The 23,273-nt window shown below is 39.3% G+C and overlaps 1 protein-coding gene across 1 annotated transcript in view; it reads left to right on the forward strand.

Annotated features, from left to right (window-relative positions):
• The window catches only part of Gpa2 (Glycoprotein hormone alpha 2), a 146,089-nt gene extending 124,807 nt beyond the window's left edge, over positions 1-21,282 (forward strand). The window contains exons 3-4 of the mRNA XM_071596846.1: positions 18,895-19,070; positions 19,932-21,282. Of these exons, the coding sequence (XP_071452947.1) occupies positions 18,895-19,070; positions 19,932-20,024 (269 nt within the window). The 3' untranslated portion in view covers positions 20,025-21,282. The remainder of the gene's footprint in view (positions 1-18,894; positions 19,071-19,931) is intronic.
• Positions 21,283-23,273: the final 1,991 nt, after the last annotated feature.

A 23,273-nucleotide genomic window follows, 5' to 3' on the forward strand; every position in this document is an offset into this window, starting at 1 on the left:
CGAAAGAACAGGTTAGAACTCACCTTGCACCAAGCCCAAAGGCGAGTGAAATCCACACATCAGTGCCGTTCCTTATTCCCTAGAGTTTCACAGGAAGACCTGGTACTCGAAAAATCACAGAGCTTGGGTGAAGCTGAGAAAGCCCGGAATGCCTGAGGGTCCCGGGAATGGAACCCGGGCCCTGTGGTCAATAGTACAACGCTTTTCTTATGACATAATGCTTGCAATGCGCGGCCGTGCGTTATCGTGGTCAGTATTCAGGCTTTTGATTTGAAATGTTGCCTGCTACGATGCTACGTATAGTTAATTGAATGACTCGTAGCCAAAATTAATATGACGATCCTCTCTCACAATGGCAGCAGCGGTGTTCATATTTAGGTCCGAAATGGTAGTGGCTTGTTGAAATTTTCTTCACTCTTTGACGTTTTGAACTATCTTCAAGTTGTTCTTGAGCGAGAACTAGATTCTAGATAAGCGTTTTGTGGCATTGCATAGTCGACGATTTGCCCGGGCGAAAGCCGTGCGCTTGGTTTTACCGTTACCGCCATTGGCGAATAGAACATATTTCAACTTGCAACAGCTGCCGATAAAGTAATATTGCCTTTAAATCTGTATAATTTGCGCCTCGTATAAATTACAAATCAAGCTAAATTTTTGGATAATAAATAATGATATTAAATAATTTTTTCAATCATTTTTAATCAATTTCGTCAATTTTTTTTTTTTAGTTTCCCTCGAAGTGGACTTCATTGAAAGATATTTCCCGCTTGCGAGAAAACACACGAAAGGCCTTCTCTTTGGTTGGCCCCCCGCATTTGGGGACATGAGGGGAGCGCTTGGGAAAGGATTTTTCCGACGGTATCGGACGAGCTGTCAATGGCGCTAGTGGATGCGTGGGGGGGTGGACGGAGGGTGGGTGCCTTAGGTGATGGGCGAAGGATGGAAGGAAGGGGGAGGGGTCACTGTAGTTTTATTGAATGGTTGGCTCGGAAGGGGGGCGCTGGTGGTACTGGGGTGAACCGATCGAATTCTGCGGTTCCTCTGGGGGGCCTTGCGTATGCGTGGAGGGATGTGTCTATGTGTTGGATGTGCCTATATTTGAAGATAGAAAAACAAGCCAAGAGTGGAATATAAAGTTTGGTGTGACATACTGAAGCCTATATACGACTAACGAGTCACCATGAGGAGGTAAGGAGAGGAATTAATGCTAGGTAACCAGTACCGTAGTAATTGGTTGTGAAGATTCTTAGTTTAATTTCATTTTGCTGCATTGACTCCCATTGCCACCAGTAATGTTCCCTTTGATTCTAGTGTCGCCCAAAAGTGGGCGGAATAGAGGTTTCCTTGCTCAAATAGCTGTTGGATATGAAGAGAGTTTCACTTAATTATACCCTCATCTGCCAATGCAAGTCGGATGATATTCTTTCGTGTCACTTTTTATACTTACTCAGCCTTGGTACTTGAATTGTAAGATCAATAAAATGTACGCACTTCAAACTAGGGTATATTTTGGTCATGACAATCTCCAATAGGAATAGATTTTTCAAATTTTTATTCAAAAACCTCTACGTTACCCGTTACCCTCTACGTTAAAATTAATTTTACTGAATCAAAATGGCATTTGCAATCCGATTTATTTTTTCCTTTATGTTTCTCTTTTTGGACAATTCATATATCCTTTATTTGCGCAAAGGGAGATTTCGCGAGACTCCCTATCGTTACGTCAGACTTCAGCTACCCATTCTGTTAACATATAACAATCGGTATGGCACCTACAGCTTCCTGCTTTCATGTTCAATGAATTCAGCGAGCGGACTCCGTGCCATAGCCATGTAAACGTTATGAGACGTGAGCACATGAAATGTATTTATCCGCAGAAAATTCGAGCTTTACGTGAATCCGTGTCTTCAGCAACTACGTCCGCTTCTAGAGCAACTGATATTAACGACACACATTTTTTCGCCAGCGTTGAGAATGGTAAGAGGCTCACTCTGAAATGTTCTTCCTTGAACTCTTTTTGTAAACGGATCTTACATAGAACTGTGAAATCAACGAAATAAAAGGAACTTTATGGTATTCCACACTATTTAATGAAAGAATCATGCCGTTTCCCATGCTTATAGCTGCTTGTATGCATGATTCACATCTTATGGAAATAGTCATCATCACGAGGGAGATCATCAAAAGGTACAAGACCTTTGAATCTTTTCCATCTCTTGATATATTTGTAATCGCTCAAGTTCTTTCATCACATAGCGTGGGGTAGAATAGGGTTTAACTAAGTGCTTACCATTTCCTCGATATGCTATTTCACAAAGCTACCCAGTTTTACTCTCAGCCAATGATGGCGTTGAAAAGTATCGAACAAAAACACTGAGATCATGGTTCCTTTTGTACTTAAACGGGATTTTGCAAGCAGAATACTCAAATCATCTCTAGTTGCATAGAAAACTTCGCAGAGAGTTTAGAGTAAATTGAAGAGAAATGAAATATAGAAGAATCTATAACAAAAATTAAAAAGTTTAGGAAATGCGCCCTTTCAAAAGTCCCTTCATTTAATACTATTGAAGAGTCAAGGGTTTTTGTTTAACGATGATTGCAGTTCCAGGGTTAATTTCTTCCAGTCAGTAAGGGAGCTGAGGGTTCGTCGGCAACCGACGTATTCTTATACTCGTCATAAATGTAAAAACATGATGCCTATGCTAATTAACCAACGAAAGAGGAAGGTATACAATTTATTTGATAAGTAAATAAATACCAATTTACGAATGAGTAATCGAGGCGCCGGATATCAAAATATGAGCTACCACTCTTATATTTTCCTTTTGAAGTCAATGCAAAAGCTTAATTCCTTTTAGCTTCAAAGGAAACTTATAAGATACGAATGAAGAGGAAGATTAAAATCAAATATTAGGAAAACATTAAGAAACTGATAAACATTCCCATGTGTTAGTCTCCTTTGGGACCAATCATCGAATGAGGCGAGGAAGATGATATGAATTGAAAGAAAGAGAATTAGTTTTTATTGAGTCATGTTTAATCATAAAAACTTATATTCCCGATTACACAATAAAAACTGCTCTTTAACCAAAAGCTCACAATTCACGATTAATGTAGTCTACAATAACTTTATAGTTCATTTGAATTTTCAGTAACAAAAACATTAGTTTCGCACTGACTTCGAACTTATTTTCTGAGGAAAGAAATTACTCGAACGATATAACTCCGATCTTCACTCCAATCATTCACGAAAGTATTTCTATTCACAAAGTTATAATTGTTGTGAAAGACAGTTTGCTGCACATTACTTGAAAGAAAGAAAGGAAGGTTGGCTGAGTAAGAGGAATGCTATGGATTGCTTAGATACAATTTTTAGTGAATGAACAGATTTAGAGGGGCAAGTGACGTGAGAATGAAAGATATCTTAAGTGACTGTTTCAGGACTAAATACGGTGTAAAATAATGGTACGTAGCACCACCATTGCTGATAAATTTTGCCATGGACAAATGTGTTAGAAATAGAAATAAGGAGGATACACAGGATTAAGGGTTGTATATGTAAATGTACTCCCTTACAAATATGCTCGTCCCTCTACAGGCCGACGGTGTAGCATTGCTATATAAGAGCTTCCAGGACCTACCGGCAGCCGTAAACAGCTACGTAGAATGAGGCACCAAAGAATATAATTTCGTTCAAAACGAAAGTAGTTTTGTTTGATACGGTGAATCAAGAGAGCAACCGTAGAGGGAAACCGAAGGGTGAAATGGTGGCACATGTAATTTCCTACCATAATCCGCATTCTGGCGAACAAATATACGCCAGGATGAGAAATATGGCAGAACAGATGAAAAAAGCGTGCTGATAGCGGAAGAAAGGCTATTTGGTATAAGGGTATCGTAAAAAAATGAATGCTTGTCTAAGGTAGTTAAATGGTAGCGTGCTAAAGGTGCTCCTTATAAACTCTAATATGTGGTTATTACTTCACAGAGTTTAAACATATGTAGGTATGCCAGATTGTGCATACTAAAAAAACGAATGATTGTGATGTTGTGGGTAAAGGAAAAAGTTTTAGAGCAGAAGAAACAATGGATGACTGGGAAACACTGGTTCATGACATAAATTGGATTACACTAAGTGGTAATGGGCAAATAATAAAATAATAAATATGCTCGGCTGGTTTGATGGCGTTCAAAAATGTGGATCGACTTGGGAAAACCAATAAAATAATGCCATCGAAATAAAGATAGGTTACGATGTTCATTGCGGCGCAGTATAGGTGTTGATGGCCCAAACGCAGATGATTCTCGCGCGGAGCCAGCCACCCACAGTCTCACAAAACTGGGAACGCGATGACCGTAGCGCCTACAGTTGACGAAGTTCCCAAATGCCTACCACTCTCCCATCCTGCACTCTGCGACGCCGGAAATATCCAGGGAGATGTGACGGATATGACGCAGATGGCGGAAGCAGTGTCTCAATTGCGTGGGTGGGTGGAGTGGGGAGAAGCCGAGTTGTAGGGGGAGGTTCGTGGGCGAGTTGCAAATATGTAGTGAGACATTTATTATTATTTTCAGTTCGCTCCCGACACGAAGTGATTTTTTGAGTTGTGTCTTTGCTGGTCACGAGAGCGCACTACCGATCGATCCCGTAAAAGGAATTTTGCCAATATTACAGTTATCTTAAAAATTTTGAAAACAAAAACAAAAATCCACTGCTCTTTTCCACGAATTGGAAAACACTTGGACATTTAAATCGTATTTTCAATATTTTTATTTCATAAAAATGGAAATGAATAAAAAACGAAATGGAACCTGAAACTATTGAGTCTTACTGTACTCCATTTGGAGTTGCAGCAGGATTAACTGATGGGCATAAATAAATGGTGAAGTTATCAGATGATTATTTGGTCTCCATTCATGAATACACTTTTCAAAGAGTGAATGCGTGGCATGGTGCCAGGGTTTCACGCGTTCCAAGGAAGATTTGAGATGTAATGAGTCTGATGCCGAAAGGGTAGCAGGGTGAACGGCGGAAAGAAGTCGACAACGTGATAGATCCAGAGGATCGATTTCTGCATTTCACTCAGTGAGGCGAATGTAAAGACGTTTCACTCAATGCTGTTATGATTTGAGAGCTATCACTTCCCTCTGTTACCTATGAGGCTCACTTTTATGGCCGAGAAAGAAGCCCTGGGTGTTTTATTCACTTTTTTATAGCTTCCATTACGGCCTAAAATAGAACCTTATAGTGAGGGAAGACATTTTTCCACACATACTTAAAGTCCTCCTTGGAGCATTTTCGGTACTCGTAAATTGCGGCGGATCCATTGCCATCAGATTTCAACGTAAAAAAATACGAAATTCAAAATTCTTTTAGTATGATTAGGAATGGGCAAAAATGTTTTTTGTCTTTATAGTTCAAAAACACACAAACAGAAGAAAATTACGTGATAAAGATGGAATGCAAAGTATGCTGGGCAAATAGAATAAAAGTTCAGCCCACCAATACACTACAGAATTTTTTTAATTTGCCGACACGAGGATTAATGTTTTGATACACGAGATAGAGAAGTAACCTGACGAAAAACTATAAATACGAAACAATTGGACACGCATTTTAAGACCAGCGCAGACTGGAATATAGAGGGAAATATTCACAGCGGAAGGGCAAGGATGAATAGCAATGAGAAACTGTTAATGAAAATTACCAGCCTTGAGAAAACATATGCGCTGGCAGATAAACAGGATTATTTCTTGGAGAGGTGTGAAAAATACCAATAATCGGATAGATAACTCATTTAGATGTTATAGCACACATCTGGGTTTTGTCAGAAACGAGTGTTTCCGCGAAGTGGCTCTGAAGATTTGAATGTCTTCCGAGTTTTTTCTCCACGTTGGCTCATTTTACCAGAGCAAAGTTTCGCGGGCGATCCAGGACAACTTATTCAGGTCAAATGCACCGTTAAAAGCGAATGTTTTTATCTGGATTTTGCCATTCTCATCACATGCCTCAATTTAAGCTTTAAATTAGTACTAAACGAGCTCACTTTTTCGCGGAAACGCTGCCTAACAACGCCGTCGGGACCGTGCCGTGATATCACCCGCTGGATACCCCGCAATACCGTCGAGAACGGACTATTTTCAAATAACAATGTCTACATCTACATAATACCCCAAAAGCCGCCGCAAGGGCTTGTGGCGGGGGGTATTAGGTCACCACCCGTAAAAGGGAATAAAACCAAATTTAAAACCAACATATGCATGTAAACCCACACCCATAGTGGTGGAAACATTCATGCAAATATCCTGTCATTTTAAACGCATTCAAATACCTATACCATCATCGGGCAAATAATTGCACCTTAAGATGCAGTAATAAATGTATCCAATAATGCGCAAGCTAGAATTTGAAAAGCAAGAAGAAGGCGAAATTCCACTACCACATGGACGTGCAACATACAACGGTCTTGTCAAAAATGTATTTCTGGGACTTCTGTATCACTTATTTCTATAGGTATTTTGTTGGATGAAAAAATATTTATTGCTTTTGGTTAATTGTAGACAATATATATATATATATATATATATATTTATAAATATTATCTACTGATTTATCTCATAGAAAAAATACACAAATACAGTATGTTATATTCAGTACATGCTTCTACCAATTTCTACAATGGGGAAGTTATTTAATATAGTTTAGAATAATTGAAGCTTGGACATGACGAGATAGGTAATCTATGAATAATTCAGTGTTTTTATATAGGCTTTTAAGGCGTGTGCCAGGTCAAGAGCGCTTTTACATAGAAGAAAATGTGCTGCATGCTGAGACCAACGGATGTCAAAATTTGCGAAATAGCGAATGCTTCAACCCTCAAAATGTAGCAAAAGTGAATTACTAATGAGAAGTTCAAATGAAAAATATAAATCAAAATTATTTGAAAGATTAAATAGAGTATGAATTTAATGATTTAAGACTACTTGGTAACAATTCATGATCACTGGATAAACAAACTTGGTATTTTTTCACACAAAAAACTTTATTGTAATACTACCGATTTTGAGGCATAAGTGACATAATCATGTTTAAATATATGTGTAAACTGGTAGTATTACATTTATAATAAAGCCTTTTTTGTGAAAAAATACCAAATTTATTTATTCAGAAAAAAGGGTAGTATTTAGGATCTTTATGTTTATGAAGGGGTTGGATTTAACTAAATTATTGAAACTTGGAAAAAACTTGAAGGTGTTTCTTATGGTTTTAAAAATCTCAAACTAAATCCTGATGTATAAATTATTCTTTGATTTCATAACACATGTAGATATTCTCAAAGTTGAACTTCCACGAGGGAAAACGGTCCGTCGTTGAATAAATAGGTGGTATGTGTTTCCTTTCGCGGTCAAGCTTTCATGGCGCTATCCGCATTGAATCCTCTCTCCATTTGAGCGGTGGTTGGCCGTGACTCCGTCCGGAAATTCAGCTTTGGTGGTTAAGACGGGCTTGTTTTCTGCCTTTTCCACCGTGTCAACCCATTTCGTTTTATCGCTGTTTTCCTTTTCGGTCGGGGACTTCTGTATCCCTCCTTTAAAAATATTGAACCCGCTGGCAATGCAGCTCAAAAATCTTCATCGGAGAGATTCTATGTACTGATTAATTAGGATGAGAGAGGATTCGATTAAAATTTATTTCGTCCCTCGAGGGAGGATTGCGCCTGCTTCCGAAAGCATTGACGCTGAACTCTTTATTTTTATGTTGCTCTTAAAAAATTGTCCCTTGCCGCAGCTTATCCATCAAATGTAAGTATAGATAATTGTTTTACCCAGAATATTAAATTTTGTGAGAGTGCAAAAGAATATCACCAATCATTTTTCTGTTATCCTGCAAAATCAACAAACATCCGCTGAGTGATTTTAACCATACCAAAAAACAGGAAAATAAGTTGAAGAACATTATGATTATTTTGAAAATTGTAAGAGAAGAAGCTTCTCCAGCCAAGTACTCATCATTCACGCATACACGCTAAATTCTGCTATTAGTTCCCGTTTCTTTAACACAAAATTACAAATATTTGGCATAAAATACGACATGTACTTCCACTCATGCCCTGAGCCTTGTATTCTTCGTATTTGATATCAGTGAATGGATAATTACATGGGCTATCCGAGCTCATTCTATTCTTGGTCTCCTACTGACATCATTCCCTTATATAGTTTTGGGTTCGGGAAAGAAAAGACTGTGTTCTTCCACATTAATTTTATTATGCACGACCCTGGTTTCGACTTACAAATTCATTATCCGGTGAAGTACAGAGGAGACACAGTTTTATATAGTAGACTGAGAAAATGAGGGGGAGGTACTGGTTAAGTGGAAGGAGGGGAAAGAGGAAGGGAACTGGTGGTTGTGTATGGGTGGGAGGGAGAGAGGGCGGTCGGGTAGGGCGTAACGGGGAGAGAGGGGCTGTGGAATAGAGGGAGGTCCAGAAAAAGGAAGTGGGAGGAATACATCTGGCCATTAACCAAAATACACTTAAAATGAGATTTCTTGGAAAGTTCCAAACGTTCCAAGGCATCTAATCTCAAACCCTTCTTCTCTAAATGTAAAATCTCAGGAACAAAGTCACTTGTGTGGTTATTGTTCATTAGGTGCTTGGGAAAATGGGAAGAAGGATTTCTGTTTTTGAAACGGAGAGGGAAAAGGGAAGGGAAGAGAAAGAGCGAGTCGCGGATGCGGTTCGGGAAACATGCGGACGGAGGAAAGGACGATGAGTGTTCGGCTAGGGGAAGTAAGTGAGGAGGAGACGCCAGGGAAAAAGAAAGGCTTTGGAGGAAGAAAAAAATGGAAAATATATAGGTCACCTGTTGAGGATGACGGCATTATATCGGGAAATGGTAGTTCATGTACAAGCTTGCTTGTATAAATATGTGTCTGAATGTACATGATGTGTGTGTGTACAAACAAGCAACAAACGAACAAGCTTGTTTGTAGAATATGTCTGCATGTACATGTGTAAATATGTGTGTGTAATATATGTAATAATATTATGTGTATTAATAATAATGTACTATGTCATGTAGTATGTCATAATAATATATGTATACATATTGTATTTTTTATTATACTAACATTTTTGGAATTTTACCTTTTAAGTTCGGTTTTGATTGGGCAAAGTCCGAAAAGTGATACATTTCTTTGCCTCGCCTAACAAAACAACCTTACACCAAACGCTACAAGAAGCCCTTCTCAAGTAAAGACTTCCTGGCGACCACCTCCTACCTAGCTACGAACACTCAGAATGGAAATATATGACTCCTAAAATCGCAATGTCTGCTACAAATGTATTTCTAGTCAGTATCAACTATGAGGAATACATTTAATATACCAAAAATTTAATGGAAAATATGAGAGCGACAAGTGATGATAAGCTGCTTTTTGGACTATTTTCCAGAAGCTCATGCTTTCCCAAGCAGTTTCAAAAGTAAATCACTTGCATCTCAACTATCAAGCAACTACGCCGTTTGAATTGCATGTCATTTCCATAGGAAGTTTCTGCTACAGCAAAAAATGCGATACAATATACTATAAATCAAATTTGGACGAATTTTCCCTTTATTAGTTTCAATCTTTTTGAGCTTTTCCCGTGTGTTTCTATTTTGAAATATTGCTACGATTTCGGCATAAAAAGCTCGCCGGTGGTGTTTTTGGACTACGTATTTTATCGCGAATCTCTAATCTAGCACTACGCCGGTGTCTCCATGAGTTTGCGCTGACAGAGTAACGGGGGTAATCACAAACCAAAATGTGTCTAATCCTTCTTCATTTTTACCCTGTGCTTGTATATACACAGGTCTTTAAAAAGTCAGATGACATAATCTAGCGCCGGTAGAACGGACGTTTTCTCAAGGGAATGTTTAAGATGAAAATGTAAATGAGCGCTTTGGATAAAAGAAGATTGCTTTAAGCATAGATAGCAGTATTCAACATTACGTGATATAGCGCAAACGAGAGAAGTTGCAAGAAAAAAATCCATCCCCAATTTGGTAGATTTCCTCCTACTTATTGTCCACCGTGTAAGGGACGTCATCATGGATCTTCATAACTAGCTCGCATCATCAATACTCAAAAGAATATAGCAGATAATTTCCTCTTTCTCCGAATTTCGCAATATATGGCTGTCAATAGTGGATGACGAATTGTAAACTCCCAGAGACCGCGGTGCGTAAGTGTGCACTGCAGAGGAGGCTAAAAGGAGGAGGACAAGTGGTGTGCCGCAAGAAAATGCCCACGATCACTCGCCCACCAGGATCCTAATTCCAGCTCGTTGAGGCGTCACTCGAGTCTGAAAAAGTGATCCCAATTTGTAAATCGTCGAAGGGAATGGCTTATAACGTAACGAGACTTTTTGTGAACTTTTTATTTTGGTATTAAAACCGCTAGAAACATGGAAATCTGTAATTTTCGCCTCAGAGAGAAATTTCTAGGAACGCTGTAGCGGAAGCTAGTTTGAAACGCTCCCGTTGAGCAATCCATCCAATATACGGTGTAATGTGATTGATGGATAGACTTGATGGCGAATTCTGAAAATCACGCCTCGTGGCTGGCGGAAAACTTACTGCTTTAATTAGAAATACAATCGATGACTCGGTTGAGATCACTCATTTCGAGGATTCCCAATACGGTGTTCGGATATGGTATTTCCCGAGGGATAGCATTTGTGAATATCGCTATTATCAACCATCAATGCGAAAAAAATTGAAATATTTCAAAGAAAATTTCTGTAATCTCCCAAGCTCCTTTGAATGATTTTTCAGTTCACATAGTACATAAAAGTAAAATGGTTGACTTAAAGAGAAAGGGAAAATAAGGATACGTTTTCCGAAATGATCCCAGTTTATATATCTCCATTTTTATAAAATAAACGCTGTTGCCTAACAGCTATTGCAGAATAGATTAATAATAAGAGCGAATTCATTTTTTAAGAAGCAGTTTTATGGCACTGATCTATGAGCCAAAGTAATCAAAGGAGCATCGTATGGCGTAAGGTATGTCGATTGTGAGAGTTTGAGGTGAAATGAATTTTGTTTTATAAGTATTTATAAATGTTTACCGACCCGGAAACTTGCCCTCACCGCGTATTCAGATGTCAACGATCAGCCTAATGCCAAATTTATATCTAAACCTAACCCGATAAAGAGTTTTATTTTTTTTTCTTTCGCTGGTCCGTTTCTGAAGGACAACGATTATTACCCAAGAGACCCAAAATATCTAGAAAATTTGAACCCTCAAAATAATCGCTCCACGGTTGCTTCATGTAAGAGATCCGACAAAATCTTGGCATTATTCCCGATTGTTTATATGGACCAGGTTACTGCACACACACTTGCCTGCCTGTTAAGCCATTCAATCATATCACTGTTACTTTCGACTTTTCTTAGGAATGTTTTTGCAAGTTTCGATATAATTGAAGTTCGATCATTTAAGTGAACCTCAGCAAAGTGATGAGCTATGATGAGATGATGGAATCGCGATATTTGTTTCTGAGATGAGAGTTCCAAGTCCGGGACTCTCCTGGTTGAACCAATGGCCGTCTGACTTATGGAGAGACATCTTTAATGGGGAAAACAAGGGAAGAAGGCGAAACGAACTCCTCTTCTTCCTGAAGTACCCCGTAGATAAGCGAATTTAACACGACTGAGGCTAAAGTGAGCCGATAAAAAAGACGGTATGATACAGTGTTCATCCATTGAGCCAGATCTTGAGTTGTGACATTGATCGGAACATTCTGTACGTTGTTCCAGCTCATGATAATGCTCTATTGTAAGGCGTTTCCTCTTCACCTGCATTGTTTTCAATTCGCCATCATTTCTCCTCAGACCCCCAAGTTAAGCTGAGCAAGGCGCTGATCGGGCGACCCACATAGCATAGAAAACAGAACCGCAGAATGAAGAAGCCTGAACAACACCCCTGCACCCTCACGGCACCAAGATGAAAGCACAAACGTGACAGGCGAGCTCGAAATAATGAACCGGGAGGGCATTAAATTGATGGATGCTTCGAGGGTACAAGCGATATCCTCGTTTTTTTAATAAATTTTTTGATAAAAGCTCGGGTGGGAACTTTCGACAGGTGAGATTGGATCGTCTTCAAAATGAAATCTTTCTGCCGAGGGAGTTGAGTAGGCATGTACAGGAGTGTCCTAGGGAATGACTTGCAGGTTCATAATTATCTATTATCTATTCCTGTTCACGGTAGATTTTGGACAGTCACGGACAACGACCCTTGGTACTGTGCATTGAGTGACCCTCCTTGTTTGATATCCATAATTTTTTTCTACCTACATTGTTAAAATAAAATGAAAAGCTCCTATAGCCGGAATAACTAGGGACGTTACTCGAAATTTCTACGACTATAGGAGTTTTCATTTTATTTTATTGATTTACGTGGCTACAGAGCTCAGTTTCTTAAATTTTAAATATGGCTTACCAGTCATCTGAGATAAATGAATACCACCAACTTAAAACAAAAATCAGTAAAATTTCGTAGGACATCTGTTTCCTTAAAACTTGTGAACGTAACAATTTGTATCCTAACTTTATTGGCTCTCTCCCTCTGTGTCGAAAGAGAAATCCCAAAATTGGCATCATTAGGGCTACAGAAGTTTTAATTTAATTTAATTAATTTACGAGGTAGTAGAGGTCAATTTCTTATATTTTACTTACATTACTTTTAAAAGGTCTATTCAATTCTTTCTCTTTCTAGCTTACTTTCTCCCTTCTGTCATGGTCTACAAACCCGTCACCTCTTAATACTGTCTCCATCCACATTTTTGCTCTTCGAGTATCGCCTGGCAACTTTCTATCCTCTCCCGCCATACTCGTGCATAAATCACTTCGTCGTCCGTCATACTTTGTGAAAAACTCTTAAATTCTTCTCTATACTTCCATTTATAACGCAAGGGTTACGTCTAAGAAACAAAAGATTTCTCTTTCGACCCGTCTCCTTAGCACTTGTACTCTGCTGATAAAATATCGTAAAGATCGGTGGAAAGTGAAATGATCCAACACAGGACCACCTCTTTCACCCGAGGAAAGAGATGATTTTCACCTGACGTGATATACCTTCCTTTTTTTATCGATCGATCAATTAATCTTCTCGGGTTCGCACTTGTAGATGCTTCGACCTTCTAGATCAATCGATCTAAATTACGTGAATGAGAGAGAGAGAAAGAGAGCATAAATTTACCTCCTAAATGATGATTCCATATTTGGATCCGCCCCCATTCATTGCGCATTTCATTAAATGCCGCCGTTGATCGATGGGCACGGTGTACTTTTTTCCAATCCTTTCCGTTGATGGCGCGCCGAGCCATTAATCATGGTAGCGCACGAGAGGACATTTCTTCCTTCCACCTTTTCGATTAGGAAAGAGTCCTTCCTCCCACTCTTTCCCATATCATTATTTCACGCTTCCTCGCGTGAGAACACCTCGGATTCCTCGAAGGGAAATTCTCGTCCTCAGCTGAAAGGAATTGAAATTACCGAATCCATCCGATGGAAATATTCCCGATTCCCTCTCTTTTCATTCCGGGCCGCCGTGCGGGAAATGGAGTCGATATCTCTCTCTCTCTCTCTGTTATTCATCCACTGGATTAGGGAGATGTTCGCGCACACAAAAATATATAAAAACCTGTCACCACCCACCCACGGGATTGGAACAGTTATCGCGGGATAATCCGTCATTTGTTATGCTTTCAAACAAACAGCACCTTTATGGAAATGTTTTGATTTCAATCGGCCGCCATCGGCTATCCTTCATGAATACAAGACGTTCGTATCATCCTGTTCGCCAGAGAGACGAATGCCCACAATCGGAATCGAGGAATGGCACGGTATCGATAAATCATGGATATTATGGAAAAAATAACTCAGTTGTCTTTCCGGTGAGAATGATGAATTAAAATAATATTTACACGGGACTGAGAATTGACATGAGCTGGAATTAAAAGCCGTCGGTGCCATCTATGTGTGTTATTCATGACTAATATTAAGCGCGTTGAAAATTACGCTTACCAATAGGTTCGGAATTTCACTGCGATAAGTATTGATGCATAATCCCTTAGTAGTATAAATATCGCAACATTATAGTTGACCGACCACGGCACTTATCAGTAATCGCTTAACTATAACGTGTGAATCTCTCTTTACTATGATGATGGCTCATTTTTTTGGAACATTCTTTTAAAATACGGTTGGTATGGAGAAAAATAAAAACCGTAAAGCGGACGGAATATAAACTAAAACAAACGAATACTTTCTAAGCATACAATGTAGGGGGTGGTTAAAAGGTGGTAGCTTGCTGGTTTATCCAGAGTAAGAAAAGGGCAATAGGCGCTAGGTTCAAGGTCAAGTCATTTCCGAGCTTTTCCGTAACAATCGTGAAAAGAGTAATGCATCTAAAATGAGAAAATTTATCATCCAGAGTACTAATAGTCAATCATCAATCTGATCGCAGTTCTTGCTCGTCGTAATGAATGATATCATATGATTCTTGATGTGCTACACCTGCTCCTCTGCCCTTTATAATGCATATTCGTACGCGGCCATTTTTGACTTGTAGACACCATTTTCTAACCTTTTCCTCACTAATTACTGTATGCCCAGAAACTAGGCACAAATCCCAATTAATTTCGGCTGCCTTTGACCCTTTTTTACACAAAAATCAAAACAAAGTATACATTTTGCAGCTGGTGGTGGGAGGAGGATTTTTTTTTGCGGAAATTGATATTTGCATTCACCGTAAGGAAAAATCAAACCAATAATTTCAGTGGCTTCAGGAAAAAACAAATGGCACTGTGTGCGTACAACTTCGTTCAGACACGCCAATTTTAAATATAAGAAAATGGCCCATACTTTTCTTAAATGATTCTTATAAATTTTCTTGGAAAATGATCAGGCTTAACTTATTAGTTTCTTTATGAATATGTATTGCATATGGCCGAGGGATTAGCTCGATATGAACACCGTCCTTGCCTGTCAAAAGCAATGTTTGATGAACCCTGGCGCCCATTTGTGTATGAACCACGTGTGAACCAATTCTTTTCTGACGTTGGTCAAAGATTCCCAAGGCAACGGCTCGAAAGGAAAGTATTTGGATCCCTCATGGGTTGTTTGTTGGTTCAAACGCGTATCACCTTTCCAAATATCATTCGGAGATTAGTCCGTCAAGCATACGTATCACTATCCAGGCGACATTTGGGCCACCACACCTGAATTCGAACCAACGACCCGTCAACTCAGTGGACGGCAACAAAAGAGTGGCAAATTAGGGACGGGGCGTTGAATTTGCGAGTGGTTTTGTTCTCTTTCACGGATGGTGACCTAACACCCCCGTCACACACCCTCACGGCGGCTTGCGGGGTATTATGCAAATTTAGATGTAGATGTAGACCGGAAATTGCGACTCACCGACACACGAAGCTGATGGTTGGAGCTGTCCGGCTCGGAAACGGATGGAGATTCGGCACTCATTCTGGAAAGAGAAGAAAGTGATACTAAATTAGAATGTCAAATGTGAAAACATCGAGATAACTAAAAGAAATTCTATATTGAGCCTTCAAAAAAAAAACTTTTGAGTTCTGACTATTTATAATTTAAAAGATAAAATAAGGAAAAATTTCTACGTAAGCAGTAAGATACGTTACTTACTTGAAGATTACAACCAATAACGGGTTAATGGGAATGCATTCAAATGTATTGCAGAACGCAATATTTAAAGTTATGTGAAACATGAGAGAAACTCAAATTTACATGAAAATAAGTCGGGACTGAATCGAGAAGCAGCATGAGATTTGTAAAATTCATGACAGTTCCTTTCCCCTCAATTATTTTAGGTTACGTAGCAAATTAAAAAGTGCACAGGTGGAGGAGACAGTTTAAAGAGGCGTGGGAATAACTGAAGATAGGCATGAAAGTCATCGGACAAATTATGAAATCAGTTGTGTTTACTGATAATTAAGCTTTAGTTTGCCAGTCACTCAAATAGTTGCAATAATTGCTGAGTGAATCTGAAAGTCAGTAAGATAGGTATGGGATGTGAATAAATCCAAGCAATACAAAGGTTAATCGGTTTCTAAGAAAGGGAAAGGTTAAGTTAAATATTAAAATAGGAGTTCAAAAATGAGAGCAGGTGTTTTATCTGCCTCAGAATTATTTTGGAGCTAAATGGTCCAAAGTGCATCGAAGACTTTTGGTAAGCAGATCAGGAGGATGTAAAAGGTGATATGAACAGAAAAAAAAGATAGTCAGTAGAGTGTTTAGTAACAGTCCGAGTACAACAGTTGTAATATGTGTAACGGATGTTACATGAATGATCACGGAGATTCACACTCATGGAGTGAAGGCTAAATTACAGATTAAATCTCTTGCATCAATTGGAAGGGCATCTCTTTAGTAGTGATCAAATACATTATTACCCCCATCGTACTACGATAGGCAAGATAATGTCAATAAATTTAAGAGATCATATGTGGAACAGATCGATTTAAAATGTCATTTTCTCCACAAACGATAAGGGATCAGAATAAAATTGTCCGTCCGCAGGGTGGTCATACGTATTTGGGTCAAAATTAGTCTGTTGTGTACTCACTCCATCCCAAACACCCCAGCAGTGGTTTGCAGGATACTAAAATAAATGAAAATATATAAATGGTGTCCGGACACCCCTTTCCATGTGCCGTTTTAGTTGATTAAGGGCTGCTCGAGTATTTATGGAAGTATTGGATTTCATGTAGCATGGTTAATGACCTCATTCTTCCTGCCATACGCTCTTGCTAAGGGTTGTGGTGTAGCGTGTAGATGTGGATGAAAACAAACGAGGATTTACAAGGCATGGCGGGGGAGGAGATGGATTTGCTGGAAGATATCATAAAGAAACAGGAAAGATGGATGCAGAGTATTTTGATTGGTAGAGGAATGTCGAAGACTGTGATAGAGGGGAAAATAAAAGGCAGACGAGGAAAGGGCAAGAGGAGTAAAATAAGGATGTTGGATAGAATGAAGGGAGTAAGGAAGTGTGCGGAATCAATAAAGGGGCTCTTGTGGTGCTCGGTATCAGGTTGTTTTATAGGAGAGGCAAATAAACTTACCGGTTTCTATTCTGCACCCATTCGAAACATAGCTTAAACGACTATCCTTAATAATAATAATAATAATAATAATAATAGCGATAAAAATAATGTTGGTCCACCTCAAAAAGGATTTTCATTGAAAGCATTTTGAGCAGTTGATATAAGAAAGTTAAGGAGATAGAATAATATCGTTCCTGTTAGCCCACGTTAGGTAGTTGCAATAAGGGAACAGTATAAATCACATAAACTATAGCTAAAGAGTTCGAAAAAATTTTAAAATATTCGGAATAGTTGTGAAAATTTGGTACAAGGTTAATCTTAACGTAATGTGGCCAAGAGAAGAGAGATCTGAAGCACCTCCGACGGAGAAAGGAAGAGAGTGCTAGGAGACAGGAGTGCAGGGCAAGCGAGAGATCTTATGAGAGCGAAGAGGGCCCCTCTCTTCGCTCCCCAATCGCGGGGAGATTAAACCAAATGGACGAATAAAAGAGGGCGTGTCTCCTGCATTTCGTGAGGTTTCGTCTCATCACTGGTAGAAATTTAGGTATTCTCTCTCCCCTGGTGTTCTTTTTGGGCTTGCAAACATTGACCATCCAAATATCACATACTCATTTTAAGCTTCACAGTATACAATTAGAAAGTATACAATGTATAGCTGGAAAATGTTGCCAAAATAAACCACTACTGGAAGGTCATGCTCGAGCCGGGGTATTCAATGCACAATCGAAGTTTGGGTCTGACGCGACTTTTCAATGGTGGCTTGAAGACCTCTTCCGACAAGTTCAATCAGCCGAATTGTTTTAAGCGAAGAACCTCTTTGCCATCTTGTCGTTCCTTTTGTGAGACTTCACATGCGTCGACCATGCCATAACTCAAAGGCTTTGCCTCCCAACGCCTAGTCTTTTTCTCAATATTGCAAGACACGATATTACGGCAGAAAGTGATGGCTAATAAAGCATGACACTTATCGAGTTAGTCGGGTAATAGTTTTGTATTGAATCTACCTTTGTATTGATTTAAAGATAAAGAGTTATAGATTTTGTATTGCCTACTTAATTATGTACAAAATTTTAATTTATTCGATCCATCTTCAAATCAACGCTATAACTTATTGTTAATCACGATACGCATCTAGATTCCTTGTATTCATGCTTCCAAGTAAAATTAAAATCATATTTAGCTTAAAATCATGCCAAACATGAATTAAAATTAATATTTCATAGGTTCTTTTAGATTCTAAGGTATCAACTGCTTAGATGCAGATTTTATAGGTAACTTGAAAAACATAGCAATTCTTAGTGGATTTGAGAAGACGCATACCGTAATAAATCCTTAAAAAAGGCAAAAAGTGTTCATGAGCTGATTGTTGAGCCAAATAAGAATTTAAAGAAAAGAAGATTAAATATCAGGTTGATATTATTGGAAATATCCACATGTGTTTTCATATCCGAAAAGTCAATCAAAATTTGTAGTCCAGATTATATTTTTCAATCGGACCTCGAATATAAAACTATGTAACGCCACAACACAACTCTAGGTAGGGATTTTCTTTTCTTGGTAATTTTGATATTCCCAGTCTGACTTAAATTCATGAAAACCCTATTCATACTCCTTACTATTGGTTCCGTCTTGAAGCCGTTGGGCATCTTGCAAGTTGCACTTATTGTCAGCAAAGGATCTAGTCAGAATGGAATCAAGAGTCGAGCCTTGCTCCATTCTCGGGCGAATCTTAATCTGCCTCTCTCCACCCGACTTCCCCACACAGGTCACACGAGGAAGATAAGCATCCCGGACTGCGTCGAATTCCCCATCACGACCAACGCATGCCGCGGCTTCTGCGAATCCTGGTCCGTGCCGTCGGCCATAGAGACTCTACGCTACAACGCCAATCAAGCGATCACATCGGTGGGACAGTGCTGCAACATAATGGACACAGAAGACGTAAGCATGGCTCGTATACCCGGAGAGTGAACGACGCCAAACACTCTTTAATGAATTAATCTTGGGTCTAAGGAAGAAATAGCGAGTGGGTTTCATGGACTTGGACACTTACTTTCAGTTTGAATCGATTTTCTCTGAATATGAACTCATAATTACCTTATAAATATCATATTATTCGTCATTTTCCGTATATATATATATATATATATATATATATATATATATATATATATATATATATATATGCGTATGCACACATTGCATGATAAATTCTTTCTTGCGTGTGATACCTCCAAAAATCCTCCCAAAAAACACGTAAAAATTCAAGTTCCCGGTAACAGTACCATTATATTTTACAAAACGCGTGCTCGACTAGTTAGTTAAAGTCAATGACTTGCTTTTCCACCAGTTTTAATGTGTGTGTGATTCAAACTAAAATGTGATTCTCGTTGGCATTGAGCAATTGTACAGCAGCAAGATCTGTCACCTGATTCATCAAAAGTAAGACGTTTGGATGCAATATAGGAAGTAAATTCGACTAAATCGAGAAAAAACCATGTTTTTAGGATATAAATGTAATGATCATATACGGTAGAATATTTATGTTGCCCTGATGCCACAGCATATAGAATATCACAGTGGTGATAAAAGGAAGGAAATCTAAACAATATTTACAAATAACTGAAAACATTAGGAATAAATAAATGTTTGGGTCGTCAAGGGAACTGACCACGACCGATGACTAACTTTCTAGCATTATTGGTGACTCGATGTGGGACCCATTGCCCCAAATTATCTAAGTGATTTCAAAGTTTACCATTAATAATAACCATGTCTCTCTCTCTCCGTCCCCATTTTTAGGTTATGGTGAGGGTGTTGTGTCTTGATGGCCCGCGGGAGCTCACGTTCAAGTCGGCCAAGAGCTGTTCTTGCTACCACTGCAAGAAGGACTGAAGTGACCCGATTGGGGTAGGGTGCGTGGTGGAAGGAGGAGGATGGAGTGGCGGAAGGGAAGAGGACGGCGTGTCGGAAGGGAGGTGGAAGCAGAAGAGGAGCCTTAGAAGGACGCCGTAGGACGTAGCTAAGAGCGGCGCGAGGGAACGCCGAAATGGACATATCTCTCTCTCTCTCTAAAACAATCACTATTCTCACACACGCAAAAAACATTTCTCCTCTTCTCTCCTTTCACTGGACTTAAAAAAAATGAGACCTCCCCCAATTCTACTCCCCCCTCAGACCTAAAACCTCCAACATCCCTCCAGTCTTGGCACTGGTCCCTGGTAGGAACTACTCCCCATTTGACTCACCCGCTGAAAACACTCCCTGCAATGCCCAGAGGGCTGATCCGTACACGCCTCAGCAACTCAGCACTGACTCCATCAACAAATTATGTAAAAAATGTTAACAGACAGCAGCACCTCCTTTTCACGTCTCCACTGAAGTCTCGCCCTGGCATCTATCTTCTCGCCCTCTCTCTCTCCTTCTCTTCCTCCGCCCGACCGTGGATAACCCCAGTCAATTCGACTTGGGCGGACGTTGCCTCTAAAGACCACCCCCACCCTACCCCGATCACTATTTGCTCCTCGAAACCCTATATCCCTGTTCTCTCGAAATGTAACAAAAAGTCCGTCTTTTGAGAAGATAGCGGGGCGTCTTATACATGATATATAAAGTAAATGTTGTATACAGGCATATATACACATAAATATATATTTTTAGGAAATAATTATTTAATGCATGTCAAAGATCATAAAAAACTTTTAATAATGTCAACTTTCAAAATTGCTAATTTAAAACGTTAAAAAAAATATGAATTTTTTTGCGAATACGCGAGACAATGTTAGTAGAATGCATGGCGTGACAATCGGCAGCTCACTTAAATAAAAGTGTTCATCATCAGTTCATCAAAGGACTTAAAAATTACATAACAAACTGTACCCTTCTCTAACTCTTAAGAATACGCGATGTAGGGCAGTTCTTTGAGGCAACGTGACCACACGAGTTGAGTTTCTCCGTGCTTTTCAAATAAATACATATATATATGCGTTTAAGGTTCAACTTTTCCACGTGATTTTGTCATGGTTTCGCCCTTTATATTTCGCATGTCTTTTGTTCCACCATGAAATCTCTCTCCCTCCCCCTTATACTACTTCCACTACCATTTAAAGCATGTAAAATCGTTGGATATGTTGGAAATAAACTTTCAAAGCTGCATGGGAATTGTTTCAATGTTATTTATTCCTACGTCCTGTTCCTGCAGGAGAGGAGCATGCACCCAGGAGGCAGTTTCTTACCTCGACTAATTTTTAGTGCACCCCCATGACCACCGGCATCAATTATGTCTCAGATAGTGCTGCGTAAGTATATCCATTACGTCCGGAAGAATTGCCTTTTCCACTGAAATACGCCCAGCAATCGCCGAAATTAAAATACTTACGTTACAGCTCATGTACAATCCGGTAGAGTTTGGCAAGAGGAGAGAAATACTGGAAGGAGAATATGGACTCTTTGGAATTTATCTATTCCGAACATTCAATTCGTAATACTTTAGTAGCCGCAAAATGGGTATGAAACCTAATCTATGAAAATAAAAATCACCTATTTCCATGAAAAATTTGAATAAAAATATAAATACTGTATGAAACAGAAATGTCAGATTGCCGCCTCAGGGCACTTTTAAAATAAATGAAACATATCTGTAATAACAAGGAGTAGGCATTCAATATTATAAATGATGAGTTATATTACTGATAACCTCATACTGTATTCTTTGTACGACATTGGTGTAAGTTATAACGTATAATAAAGTAATACTAAATGGTGATGTAACGGGATGACCTAAGTAAAATTCGTGTTTAAAAATATGATGTAACAATTGCAAAAGTTATTGGTATTCTTATAATACTTAGATTATTAAGTTTTAACGCATTGAACTAATCACCTCTAAAATTATTTCATAGCATTGCAAATGTTTTAAGAGGGTCTACGACTAAGATATTTTCCTGACTCATAGAAAATCCTATTCCGGCAATCAAACAGATCATCAGTGCCCAACTCTTTCGTGTGAAGGTTCTACGCGTAATTACGCGACCCTTGACCTACGTCCATTAAAAAAATTAATACTTTCTGTAATTTCACCAAATTATAAATATTTGAAAATAATGTTAGCAATTAATTTAGCAATGAGGATATAAATATGGTGGAAATAGAGAATGAGTCACCACAGTCACTTTGTCCACCATCATATTCAACAATAATGTCTGATCAATAAATGGAATTCAAAGGGCTGATTCTAATGTCCCGGGTTGAACCAGGCCAATAGCCATAGACTTAGGATAGCTTAAGTAGATGCATTCCCCTCGGTGAACAGATAATGGGAGATGGGGAGTGATGGCAATAATAATAAATGATTGAAAGCAATATTACCCAAGGTTTCATTCTCACGAACCTTTTAGGTTTGTTCCTTTTTATTCCGTAGTTCTTGCTTCATTATTGGCGCATTACATTGTACGTAAGTGTTGGCAGTAATTTTTATGACAGCGGTAAACGCAATTCAATCTAAAGAGAAAGCATTCGTTGCTATCCTTGGCTCCTCTCCGAGAATTTCGAAAATACGCCGTACACCATCAAAGTTCAGTTCGTACCAAAATGGTGGGTGGACGGGTGAGGGGGGGAAAGGGCGATTAGGATCACATACTCATTGCAAAATAACCGGTATAACCGCGGATGAATATGCTAGCGTCCAATCTGCTAAGGCGATACAATCATTCATCACGAAGAACGCACATTGAAAATAGACAGGAGAGGAGGATACTCTCGAAAGAAAGAAAAGGTCCCGAGTTTCACGAGAGAGGACGAACAAGGTGATGGATGGAAAGTCCTCAGCTGGGCTCGGGAGGAGGGGGGATATGGAGGGGTGGGCGAGGGCAGGGGAGGGGGGGAGGGCGGGGGAGGAAAGATGTTAAAACCTTCCCTTTAAAGGAGACCCTCCAATTTTGTCCTTGAGAGACACTCAACATGTCTCCTGGGAGATCGGGAAGGGGAAGGGAAGTGCGAAGAGGAGAGCATTATGGAGCAAGCGAGGGCAGGCAGGGGGGGAGGAGGTGTTGGAGGAAAGGAAAGGACAGCATGCCCTAGTGAAATGGCTTTCAACCCAACGCTCTCTGGACGCCTCCGTCGCGTCCAACGGCAGCAACAGGCGTC

This window comes from Hetaerina americana, unplaced genomic scaffold (genome assembly GCF_022747635.1).
Source record: "Hetaerina americana unplaced genomic scaffold, ioHetAmer1.1.p SCAF_10, whole genome shotgun sequence".
In the NCBI taxonomy this organism is placed as follows: Eukaryota; Metazoa; Arthropoda; class Insecta; order Odonata; family Calopterygidae; genus Hetaerina; species Hetaerina americana.